The 13,806-nt window shown below is 37.2% G+C and overlaps 2 protein-coding genes across 2 annotated transcripts in view; one reads left to right on the top strand and one right to left on the bottom strand.

Annotated features, from left to right (window-relative positions):
• LOC120770046 (cytochrome b5-like) overlaps positions 1-2,377 on the bottom strand; it is a 4,157-nt gene extending 1,780 nt beyond the window's left edge. Inside the window, exon 1 of the mRNA XM_040097164.1 lies at positions 2,342-2,377. Coding sequence (XP_039953098.1) covers positions 2,342-2,377 — 36 coding nt within the window. The remainder of the gene's footprint in view (positions 1-2,341) is intronic.
• Positions 2,378-5,186: 2,809 nt separating this feature from the next.
• On the top strand, positions 5,187-12,367 carry LOC120770045. The gene is made up of 2 exons (XM_040097163.1): positions 5,187-5,240; positions 11,987-12,367. Exons 1-2 carry the CDS (start codon positions 5,187-5,189, stop codon positions 12,365-12,367), a joined length of 435 nt encoding a protein of 144 aa, XP_039953097.1.
• Positions 12,368-13,806: the final 1,439 nt, after the last annotated feature.

Here is a 13,806-nt window from a genome sequence, read left to right as displayed (position 1 = left end):
TCTTCGCAAATAAGGAGGGCGGCTTCTACGAGGGGGGTATTATAAAATTGCCGTCTAGATGGAAACAGATTATCGCACGAAACGGCGCATATTTGAACTAAATCCGATCACTGTAACACTTTTTATAAAGCGTATGAACTAGTGAATAAAGCGCAAAAAAGCGGAAGGGAGATATTTGACAACCTAAACCAACCTCGAAAAAATTATGTCGATGATTATTTAAATTAGAAAGTCTTACTATTTTTCGCCCACAGTAGTATGTATCTTTGGCAAAATAAAAAGTTTGAATAAAATATTTAATCTTTTATATGAAAAAAAATGTTGATGATATGCGGTTTTATGCTCGAGAAAATCTATGTAACACCGAAAATACAAATACAATACAGCTACATAAAAGGTTTTTATTATTGACTTTATATTTCTTGAGAAATTATCTACCATATAAATAGTAAGTTAAAAAAACAACAACGAGACACTACGTCACTATCTCAAGTGAGTGAATATTACTCAATGTTGACTATGTTACTGTTAACAACTATCTACATATAATTATATAAAATGTTGTTATTTTACTATCTAATTAGCCGTCCTTGGTTAATTGCGACTCAAAAAACTCACACATATTTACGTGTTATAATCTGTAAAGAACGATTAGTGCTTATTACATTGTATTGCGCTGCTCAACACTTCTGCCACTGGTAATTTACAACAGTTGAGTTATCTCTCCTTAATTTGCCACATAATAAACATATGAGACGATAAGTATACGAACCTCAACACCCCCTCCAAAAACAAAATCAAACACAAATTATACCGCAAAGTAACCTATTACGCATGTACATATGTATGTATGTGTGTATGTTTTTGGTGTGTAAGTAGGTGTATTTTTAAGTGATGTCACTGCCGCTGCTGCTCCAGAAGCACTCGTCGGCATTTAAGTACGTACTCCATATGGCCACAGGTGCATTTTGTCAATTAATGGAGCGAGCGTCGATGTCAAATTTGGCTGTCACATTAGCAGCCGAAGCAGCGTCCGCATCTACACAATGGGACAAATGTACGTACATACATAACTATACATATGTATAATCTAAATACATACATACATGAAAGTGTGCGCCGCAAATGTTTGTGGGGTATATGTTTGTTTGTAAAGACGACGAGCTTGCGAGTAGTTCTCAATTAAAATCATTATACTAAAATAGTTTTTATAAATCTCTGGATTAAAGTCTAAAACTATTTGCTAAGTACAAATCTATAAAATCATTAGACATACATATGTATGTATGTATTTTTAAAATAGAATATACGGGCTGTATGTATGTATGTATTTTTAAAATAGAATATACGGGCTGGGCTGGGGCTTTTAGACAGTTGGCCACCCTTATTGCAGACGGACGCAACACGCGCATTTAAGCACGGTTCGGCTTTGAACGTCCACTCTGTGGGTAACCTACAAGAAGATAGGCTTTAGACGTTATGCATATTTAAATAATTAACGCATTCGTAAAGTGGTTTATTAGGTATTTGTTCGAGTTTGATCTCAATTTAATAGTTTTCGTCTTCTAGCTACATATATAATAAAATTTGTAAAGTCCAAGCTTTAATACTGGAAGCCAATGCACAGTCGATATTAGGAAAATGATTCTGTCAATTGAAATATTTTTTTTCCCGAGCGGGCATCTGAACACAGTCCCTCGAGCGGTAGCTATCCAAATAGCTAGCTATTTGGTTTCAAACTCAAAAATATACATTTATTTAAAGTCTGTCATTACTAAGAATTCTTGAAGCGCTACGTTCTAATTTTTTTGAGCCTCACATGGCTTCTTTGTAAGCTGTGTGGTTTTTCACAATATTCTCTATTTCTATACACTTTTGCATGTGTTTGAACTATATGTCGAAGCATTTTCACCACTTTTATTGAGGTATCTCCAAAACATGCGCTCTAAACGCCTCAACCGCCTCATCCTGTGTCGAAAAAAGTTGACCTATTAGTTTCTCTATTACGTACATTCGAGAATAAAAAGAAGTCATGCAATGCCAAGTCAGGACTTTACCCTGCTTTACTCGTCAACATAGACTTGACTTAAGTGCTCAAAAAACGCAGTTGATTCAAGCGATGCATGAAAACTCCCATTGTCGTGATGAAGAGTGATTCGTCTTCGGTGGTTAGTTTTGCTGATTTCTTGAAAAACAACTGGTTAGCAAATGGTTGTGTACCACTCATAATTCACTGATCTGTATTGTTCTAATGTTATTGTTGCGACATGTTCGGTTTTTCTAAAAAAAAACAGAATTTGAAATTTGACTTGAAATTCGGCTCATTGTGAAACAGCCATACGGTCGACTGCTGTTTAATATCGGGCTCACGATTCATCATCCGTCACTTTGTCATAGACGTGTTTCGAAGTACCGTTATCGTATTTTTTAACGTTTCTCTTGACAAATCGATACGCACTGGTCGATAAACACTGGTCATTGATGGAGCTTTATCGCCCAAAATTGAATTAAGTTCATCGCTGCACCGTTGTTAACTGATAGGACGATCTTGATCTTGAGATTGAACTCCCCTTAGCAAAATATATATTATTGAAATATCGATTACCAGCGAATTTAATTACAATTTCCGGGTGCTTTTTTGTCACAATGTTCATGTTCATTACTCATCGAACCGCCGCGAATTGAAAGGTGAATTCGATTCTTTCGATTCGATTTCTACTATGTCTGAATTCATTGAACAGAGAAGTGCGATAATCCACCATCTCATACTGCATTGGTTATTCGTGATCATTCCGCAACATTTTCAACTAATATCGTGCCGCAACCACCGCATTCGCCTAATTTACCTTCGTGTAATTTCTGGCTATTCAGCAAATTCACAGGACCACTACGAGGACACCGTTTTGACACAATTGAGGACACAAAAGCTGAATCGAAGAAGGCTCTGATGGCCATCATCACGACGGAGGATTTTTCCAAGTCCTATGATGACTGGAAAATGCGTTGGCATACATAATATTGCAGTGGGAGGGGATTACTTTGAAGGAAACGAAATGCACAAAATTCCCCTTTCAATTTGATCACAGTAGTAAAACACCAAAAATAGTTTCTTATAGTTGTTTATATTTGAACAGTGGTTAGGAAAAATTAAAAATACTATCGTATAGAAATTACGGCATGATTTGGACTTTAAAGCGCTTACGAATTCACCAAATTCTCTACACTTGGCCTCTAACGACTTTGTGCTTTTCACAGATCTCAAGAGAATATTTTTGGAAGAAAGCTTTCCCACAATGAAATGTTATCAAAAAAAGTAATAGCCATGATCGAGGCATATTATGAAGTAAAAGTCAAAGCGTGATACAAAAATTTTATCTAAAAGTTGCCACCAATGGCAACTACATACATACATACATATGTATGCGTACATATGTACATATGTATGTTCAATAATAAAGAACGGATTTTGTAAAACATTTTTCTTCAAACAATACGAACTTTTCGAGCGGCAATTGAAATCAAACGAATATGGCACTTTAACGAGAGTGAGAGGAGAAGTAGCGAATCAATATACATATGTATTAACAATGGCCATAACCAAATTTTAATCAAATGATTGAAACTAACATATAAGTTTGTATATGTATGTATGTATGTTTATGTAAACATAAAATTATACAAAACAAATTTCGAATAACTTTTTGTTAGTCACAAAAAAAATTAAATAATACGTGACACACATACTAAATATAATCCAATGTCAAATAATAAATATTATATCGTACATACATACATATATACACATATGTACGTACTTACATATTTCATGTTTATTACATATTCATGTGTACATTTGTACCTTAATATACATACATACATATATTAAGTGTGTAACCGCGCAAATGCAAAAACAATTTTGAAAAGTCAACACGCAATTCTACAATCAAATTTCCTGTAATTCGATATTTTTCACTTTCAACTATGAATATGACAGATCTTTAAGAATGGTGCCTATGCAATTTGGGTGCGAGTGCACATATGTATGTATGTACATACATAGACTAGGTGCAAGCATACATTTTCACATATCTTCTTATATACATACCTATCCTTCATAGTTTAAAGAAAACACTTCAGAAAAACCAGTGACAGTGATATTTTTAAAAACGTCTCTTCAAAATGACTGACAGATCAGTGCAAACTGTCACCATTTCAAGCACGGGAAATTGTGCGACGATATTGATTTACAGTTGAGGTAAAAATGGTTCATGGAAAAATTAAGAGTCAATTCCTACCAGATACTCGAACTTTGGACTTTACCAGTATTTTGCTTATGGAAATATTGGTTGATGCTTTGCTAAAAATCAACTTCTATAGAGGTGCATCAATAGCGGAATCGCGACTCGTAAGGACGAAATTTATCAGTTTTTTTTTTATACCCTGAACAGACAGTGAAACGTCGGAGACTAATGACCAAGGACATGGATGAGTCGATTTGCCCATGGTCTGTCTCTCTGTATGTACGCGAACGGGTCTCTCAGTTTTTGAGTTATCGATTAAAAATTTTTTTCTTCACATGAAGATGAACCAATGAATATTTGTCGAAACCGCCGATATCGTTACGTTGTCCACAGTAACGCTTTAATCTCCAAGTATATTGTTCAGATCGGACCACTATAGCGTATATGTAGATACCATAAAAGCTTCTTCTTCTTTATTGGCGTAGACACTGCTTACGTGGTTATAGCCGAGGTTACAACAACGCGCCAGTCGTTCTTCCTTTTCGCTGTTTGGCGCCAACTGAAGATTCCAAGTGTGGTCAGGTCCTTTTATATCTGGTCTTTCCAACGGAGTAGAGGCTTCCTCTTCCTCTGCTTACTGACTTACTCTCAGAGCCGGAGTGTTTTCATCCATATAGCAGGACGGGAAGAATGAGGAACTTATAGAGTTCGGTTTTTGTTCATTGAGGGAGGACTCAACTGCCTACACGTTGCAAAAGTTTTTTGTGAAGTCACAATCATCAAAAAGCGAAAGAATCAGAGAGATAGTAGATAATCTCAATAACTTTTACAGAAAGTTTGATTAACATATTTTGGTTAATGTTTGAGTATAAAGCCATTGCTAAGCTTGTACCAAAAGATCTAAATCTTTAGCAAAAACGACGTCGGATAGAGGTTGTAAAATAGATGCTTGAGGGCCCTACATTCATCAAACGCGATCTTACTGATAACGATGCGAAGGTTTATGAATATGACATCGAAACTGTCCAACACTCTAACGAATGAAATTAACCGAACACCAAAAATCTATGGATGCACTGACGACCATCCCACTCGATGCTTATAACAAGTCTATGAACAATTGGATAAGGCGTTGGCATGATTGTATTGATTGAGGAGCCTATTTTGCAGGCGATAATATAGATTTGTATTAAAATATGGTACAGTGATTTATATCAATCTGGGGCAAATTTGATCTGATGATATACTATATATAGATGCTAAAAGAAATAGACCTGTAAAGGGTATGGGAAAATCGGTGCACCCAAAGATTATTTTTTACTACACCGAAACAAGTTTTTCTAAAAATGTCTGGCTCGAACAAATACTAATTCAAGTTAAAAAAAAAATGTTATGTGAACTGATAAACAACCTAACTAAATTTTTCTGATCATCTTACTTTCTCCTTCATTGCCTGATGTTCTCGCCCTTTTCCTAAACGCCTTTTTATAATTGGAGAGAATGTTGATACCCAAATTGATTGTTCTAATGCGCTGAATAACACCGTACTCTCCATGTACGGTCAAGGGAAATGGACTTAGACTAAGATGATTTCTCATCTATCAAGAAGTAAACCGTTAGGATCTATTATGTGTCTCTTTGTCCTTCCTCTTTTTATGAATGGGTTGCTGTTAATGTGTTCACCTCGCGTCTGTTTCCCCAATCACAATCCGTTAAATGACGGTCAATGTATAATATAAACATTTTGAATTATGAGACACCGAAACATATGGTTTTAAGCAAATTTTTAATAGTTTGTGATGAATGGCAAACCACTAAATGTGGCGTTAACCACAAGCGCCACGCATTAAAGGTGTTTCGTCCATTGTTTACTTCCATGTCGACTTTATTCAAAGATTCAAGCACGTGCAGTCATGTGCTAAATATTAAGGATAGGGGATAACACTTCAACCGGATGCCTCTAAAATCTCAAAGAGTGTCCAGTGTAATTTTTTCAAGACAAATTTGAACGGTATCTAATTTTTACCGAATTGTGTACGAATGACAATTAAGGGTCACGCCTAGTTTGAAAGGCAATTATTGGAGTATGTTTTTACACATTTTAAGAATACAAAGAAAAATTGTGAGGAAAAAATTAATTTTTGAGTTACTCGCAATCTCCTACAGACCTAAAAAAAAAGGTTCTCCACTAATACAGTGATTCCAACCTTATCCGTGGGTTAAAACTAAAATTCTCTACCAGAAAACAAGTTGAATTTTACCCAAAATGTTGGTCTTTTTTGGCTAGATCAGAAAAAAAAAATTGGTAGATCATGGTATGGAAAACTATATAAAGAACATGCCGAAATAAAAATTTATAGGTTTTGAGAAAAACGCGTATATAAATTAACTGATAGATGGGATTGAACTGAGCGCTTTTCTGAGATTTTAAATTGAAAGCGTAATACAGTTTGTGCAAGGACTGAAGCCGCTCGATCTTCCCTAGTACATCTCTTCGCTCTGTGGGATTTGAAAAATTTCAAGAAGATCCAACGTTTTCGAGCCAAATTTTGTTCAGCGATCAGTCCCGTTTCTGGTGGGTATGTAAACAAACCAAATCAAGATCTGTCATTTCATTCAGAAAAAAACAACAGTTTGATGGGATTTGTGAGCCGGTGGAATCATGGGTCCATATTTCTTCAAAATTCATGCCGGTGAGAACGTAACCATCAATGGTAATCGTTATCGCGCTCTGATAACCCAATAAGCAGACTGGAGCGAACTCCAGGGGCTACTGCCCCCCGTGGTACCAGGTTAAAGTCTTTGCTATCGACCTTGTAGCCGAAGCTACGACCAGTTGAGCTTCCATACAGCCCTGGACTGGTGGCCAGGATCTTAGTCGCCTCTTACGACAGGCATGCCTTACCGCGGGTATATTCGGTTCCCCTCGAACCCAGAGGGGTCCCCCCGTACCCGCAGGGGGAAAATTGAACTCAACGGATGGACATGAACATTTGAAAGAGTTAATCTTCAAAACATATGTAAATGCCAAATAATGTTCTTTCGAATCATAATTTACATTCTCCATAGAATTTGAAGTTTATGTGTTCATTCTTTAAAAAAGTGGGGAACCTCGAAATGTATTACGCTTTAGAACAATACAGAGCTGTAGCATTGGTGCATCTCGCTTTTATCGGCAATTTAATCTTTCAAAAGGGAATTGATGCTTTGGGGTCGTTTAAAATCAAAAAGCAAAAATGTTTATAAGTGATCTTAATATCGTACCCATAACTGTATGAGCATAGATCTACATAACTAAGCATGGGAAACGTCAAATTTGTCTTGTTTACATATTTCTATGTAGACTCGAATAAATCAACATTCACCGTCTGTTCTCAGCGATCATGGCACACACCAAACTGCCAAATGCCGCGACTTTTTCTTTGCTCCATTTTATGTTAGTTGTTGTTTTGATAGGGAGGGCGCATGATTGGTCGCTCGGCGGATTTGCTTTGGCTGATAGCGGATTGTTTAGCTTTGTTTTGTCTTTGCTCGCTTTTACCCTAATGTTTGCGTAGTCAACAACCATTTGGCTGCACATTTCTTCCGAGGCTGCAAACGCATATGCGAGTGTGTGTATGTATGCATTTGCATAGGCATGTACATTTGTATAAAGTATAATAAACATATGCATGTAATAAGCGCCCTTTTGTAGCCAATCCTTCATTTTAATAGGCTTTATGATTGTTTTGTTATTTTGTTATTGTTATGTTTAAGTGATTGTTAACGCAATCACATTTGTGTAAATAAAAAAACTCGGAATACCATTGAGCAACACCCCGCAAACAGCTGTTCACAGTTCACACTTCACACATTTCGCATCTTGCGGTGATCCACACTCATTAAAGACTTCCACTTATTGAGCAGTTAAATATACGAAGCAACAAGCGTTTTCACGTTAATAAATACATACATATGTACACATATAGATATGTCAGCAATATCCGCAGTACGATTTATTTGTATGCTTGATGTATCACTCTCACACTTTAACAAAGGAGTTGGCGCCTTTCATCAAATTAAGATTTCAAGAAGTTATGATAAACAAGTAAAGAAGGGTTAAGTTCAGGTGTAACCCAACATTTTATACTCTCGAAATTTGCAAGGAAATATCTTCTTGCAAAACCGTAACTTTGGTTGCATCGAAATAAGAATACCCTTCACAAAGAAAAAAGTTTCCATATAAAATATTTTTTTTGATCGTTCAGTTTGTATGTAGTTACATATGTATGTACATATGTATGTAACGGGATTTTCAATAAGAGTGCTACAAAATTTAATAAAACAAAACAGTTGGGATATAAATGGAATTCATCACTTCTATGAAATTACATTCGATGCCATTATGTATGGAACTCGGTTTCTTTTGCATGGCCATCATTTACACGCTTGCAGAAGTCCAGACGCTGAACCCAATTTTCGACGGTTTCAAGCATAAATTGGCCGATACTTCTACAATTTCACGTTCGATATTCGCACGAAGTTCATCAATCGTCGCTGGCTTGTTGGCATAGACTTGCAGTAGCCCCACAGGCGGCCAATTGACTGGGCCATTTCTTAAAATAACACGTTCACCAAACTTCGTTTTCACTAAATCGATTGTGACATTCGCTGTGTGGCTTATGGCGCAGTCCTGTTGGAACCAAGTCATATGTCCAAGTCCATCTTTGCCATCCAATACTTTGTAAGGATGTAGGCCAAGAACTTTTCGCAAAATGCTTACAATGACGTTACAGAGGTGCTCAACGCTTGAGAACTAAGTATGTGTGAGAGACTGGTTTGCGTCTTTCTTAACTGATGCGCTAGCGACAGCAATATTCTCAACACTAAGGGCACTTATTTGTCTCACTGGCACGGGAACATTTTGTATTGTGCCTGTGGATTAAAATTTTTCTACTAGACGCTCAATTGTTGATCTGACAGGACGATTATGACGCCCATAAATTGGACGTAGCGCTCTTAAAGTTAAAGCCACTTGCTCCGAATTTCGTAAATTTTAATAATTTCGTTGGATCGTATATCTTTCCGTGATGAAATGGCAAACCTTATTGAAGAGAAATGTCAAAAGAGCGGGCAAAAATATGACGTCGGTCTACTTTTATAACGTCCCTATTGAAAACCCCGTTACATAAGTATATTCATGCTATAAACTACAATACCGTAGACAATAATCTATACAAAATTTCGTGAAGATACATACTTACATATATGTACATACATGCATACATATGTACTATGTATGTTGTTAAATCAAACAGTTTTCCATACAAGCACTTGGCTCCGAATGTTCAGTTTGTATGGCAGCTACATATAAGTATGCTATGTATAGGGGTTCGATATCGGCGGTTCCGAAAAATGAACTAATTTTTTCAGATCGATATTTCAAAAACTTACCGACGGACAGACAGTCACTCAGTCTAAATCGACTCAGCTCGTCGTATATCCAAATTTATTCGTTCACTTAATTTTACTAATCAAGTATTAACCAAAAATTTAACACTTTAATATAAGCTGTCTGTCAAGTTCTATAAGTCGCTCAAAATTCCCGTCCTGCTATATGGTGCAAGGGCTTGGATGATGACAGCAACCGATGAGTCGACGTTACGAGTTTTCGAGAGAAAGGTTCTGCGAAAATTTATGGTCCTTTGCGCGTTGGCCATGGCGAATATCGCATTCGATGGAACGATGAGCTGTACGAGATATACGACGACATTGACATAGTTCAGCGAATTAAAAGACAGCGGCTACGCTGGCTAGGTCATGTTGTCCGGATGGATGAAAACACTCCAGCTCTGAAAGTATTCGACACGAGTACCCGCCATCAAGTTGGGGAAGCAGAGGAAGAGAGGAAGACCTCCACTCCGTTGGAAGGACCAAGTGGAGAAGGACCTGGCTTCGCTTGGAATATCCAATTGGCGCCACGTAGCGAAAAGAAGAAACAACTGGCGCGCTGTTGTTAACTCGGCTATAATCTCGTAAGCGTTGTCTACGCCAATTAAGAATAAGAAGAATATAAGCTAAGTATATGAGGAGTACAGGATATTTACCCGATTTCACATCCATTTTTGGCATCCATTCATACTGTTTACAGAAAAGGATACTCTTGAATTCAAATTAGATAACTCACATATTGACCGGTATATAAAACAAGGTATATGGGATCAGCCGGAATTTTGAAAATCTTTGTATGATGTATGTATATGTGGACTATGGAAGCCCGGTGTTACACGATTGGCACAACTTGGCGTGATTTTTGTCCTTTTCCGCCTGTTTTTACACTATGATATCGGTAGTGTCAGCTATGTATCGAGTTTAGTTGGAATGAACAGGCTTCCTCAGAAAGATTTTTTTCACCGATTCTTTTAAAGCCCTTAAATACCATCTTGATTAGTAAATTTAAATCTAGAGAAATGCATTTGTTGTAACGGTCCTCTATAATGTGCAGGTTCGAGGCATTCAAAATATTCTTGTTTCTTCACTTTTAACTTCCGACTTCTTTCAGGGTAATTTTTTAAGTATTTTATTTTTTTTGAGTAAAGGAAAGTGGAAATAGTTTTCGTAATCTTAAATCTTACGAGTTAACCAAACACTCATAACACAATTAAGAAAACCTTGCAGAAACTATTCGGGTAGTTCTCTATTCGGTAATATTTTGAAATAGACATGCCACCTATCCAAAAATAAGTCAAATTATGCAAAATTTCACAAAATTGAAAATTATGCCGCCAAAACTTTAAAAAAGTCGACCAGAAAATATGCTGCTAATTGGAAACCGAGGCGAGGTCACGTCTAATTCGATATAGAATTCTAATATTCCTTTAATTCCGAAACATTGAGCTTGAAATAAGCAGTTTACCAGTTCATAATTTTAAAGAATTATCCATTTCGAGGTTGCCTTTTCTTTTTTTAAAGAGAAAACACAGAACATTCTTTGCCATTTATTTTTTGAAGATTATCTCTTTCAAATATTGGCCGCGGCTACGTCTCAGATGGTCCATCCGTTGAGTCCAATTTCGGATGACTCGTTCGAGCATTTCGACTGGTAACTGGCGTATGGCAGGCGCGACCGGCCCAAAACGTGAAATTATCTGCTCACCGAAGTATTCTCTCAATAAATCCATTGATTGATGCGATGTGTGGGAAGTGGCACCATTTTGTTGAAACCAAATGTCGCCAAAATCACGAGCTTCAATTTCAAGCATCAAATAGTCGGTTACCACCGGCAGCATTTTGGAAGATTACTAGTCAATAATGAATGCTGGTTCTCCAGATGGGTGATGGTGTTGCGAATAGTACGCCGATTATATTGACCAAAAGTTGAGTGAAACACATTCTTTACAGAACGTGAATTTTCGTAATAAAGTTGAAAAATTTTTAAACGTTGTTCAGGCGCAAGTCTTTCCACTATGAAATTCCAAACGAATCTAAACAAAAATAACATGACAGCTTGACACGACTCACGCGTGTTCTTTCAAAAAAAAAAAGGCTATTGAAAAAAGTACCTCTACTTGGAACTCCCTTTATAATTTTTTCCACTACAGGTCTAAGTAATCGAAACGGTACGGGATTTACATCCGTACAAAGCTTATCAATTTGACGAAATTCTTTAGTATTATTTGAGAATATTTACCAGATTTTGAAATTTTTGTTAATAATAACAAACAAGAATATAACGAGCTACATACATACTCATGTCTTTCTTACAGACTTGGCCCTTCGGCTTCCATCACATGCAAAATAACAGCAACAGCAGCGGTCGTCTGCAAGCACTCCAATATTCGCCCACCGAATGGAGTAATTCGCGCAATGCATTTTCCAAATATGGACGCATGAGCAACACGAGTAACGGCAATTGCAGCAACAACAGCGCGAGCTATCAGCAGGAAACAGTAAATATGCTGCACTCACACCACTGGTACACCGCGGACGAGCCCATGGTGGAGGACATCAATGTAAACAACAACAACAATTGTGTCTTTTTCGAACAGCAACCGGAACAGCATGTAAAACATAATCACGACATAACACAAATGCATCATCAACTTTATCACACGAACCACTCAAATGCGCAAAGTTCAATACGCTAATCACATACACATACATATGTACATACATACATATAAATATATTTAGAACTAAAGTTGTATAGATACCTAAGATTTTATGCACAGATTTATACTTTGCAAATAAAATTAATTATTTAAATATATTTAAGGAAATAAGTATTAACACAAGTGTGTACGTAGAGCTAATAGCTTATTATATAATAAAGATGAATTTTATGGCCGTATTATAAATAATTTCGAACGTTGTGACTTAATCACTGCTGCTGTTGAGGCTTTAAAGATTTTGTTGTAGCGCCCAACCACAAATTTGTTTGTTTGTATTTTAGAAAAAAAAAAGAAACAAAACAAAAAAAATGTGAAGAAAATAGGATGAAAAAGACAGTTGGCTAGTTCAATTGGCACCGATATGCTATAGTTATCCAATATGTACAATTTGGACATTGTAGCGATGCCTTGGTTAATAATATAAGTTTGAAAGAGTTTTCCATAGCAGGACTTGAGTTTAATCGACCAGTTTGTGTGGCAGCTGTATGTTATAGTCGTCTACTCTTCCCAGTACTAAAGACACATGAGGTCTTGCTACTCCCGACCTTCATGCACCACCTGAGATAAGCAAACCCCCAGCATGGCTTCCGAAAAGTGCATAGCATCACCACAGCACTTAGCGTCATTAACGCTCAGATAATTCATGGCCTCAACCAAAAACCACCCAGCGAGAGAACGGTCTTCCTAGCGTTAGACTTGTCAGAAACTTTTGACACAGTCAATCACACAACGTTACTTGAGGACATCATAAAATCTACGCTCCCTCCAGAACTGAAGAGATGGACTATGAGCTACCTGAGCGGTCGACAATCATCTGTTTCGAGGTAAAAACTCTAAATTGAGAAGAATTAAACAGAGGATTCTGCAGGGTGGTGTCCTCTCCCCGTTGCTGTTTACATAACTTCTACATCTCGAAACTTCCTCAACCACTAAAGGGAATTTCTATCACCTCGTACGCTGATGATTGCACGATGATGACGTTCGGCAATGGAATCTATGGCATGTACTCAAGCGTAAACTGCTATCTCTTCGACTTTTCTCGCTTCCTCTTTGCACGGAACCTAACACACTCACTCACTAAATCTACAGTGACCATATTCATTTACTGGACGAAGGAGTACAGACTTGACCTTAATATTACAGTCGATTGCGTAAAAAATTCTAATTGTCAATAACCCTAAGAGTATAGGAATCAGACTGTGCTCTTCACTCCTTGCACGCAGACAATTTTTCTCAAGTCGCTAGCCGGCAGCACAAGGGAAAAAGGCAAAGAACCGTTGTTGGCAACATACAGGCAATCGGTCGGCCAGTCCTTAACTACGTCGCATTAATATGGTCGCCTGGATGCGGTGAAACGCAGACGAGAAAGACATATCAGAACACAGCACTCTGGGCTACAAAGGGTTGTCTAGCGT

This window comes from Bactrocera tryoni, chromosome 3 (genome assembly GCF_016617805.1).
Source record: "Bactrocera tryoni isolate S06 chromosome 3, CSIRO_BtryS06_freeze2, whole genome shotgun sequence".
Taxonomy (NCBI): Eukaryota; Metazoa; Arthropoda; class Insecta; order Diptera; family Tephritidae; genus Bactrocera; species Bactrocera tryoni.
Note: the sequence above shows the minus strand (reverse complement) of the source record. Positions and strands in the feature narration are given on the sequence as shown.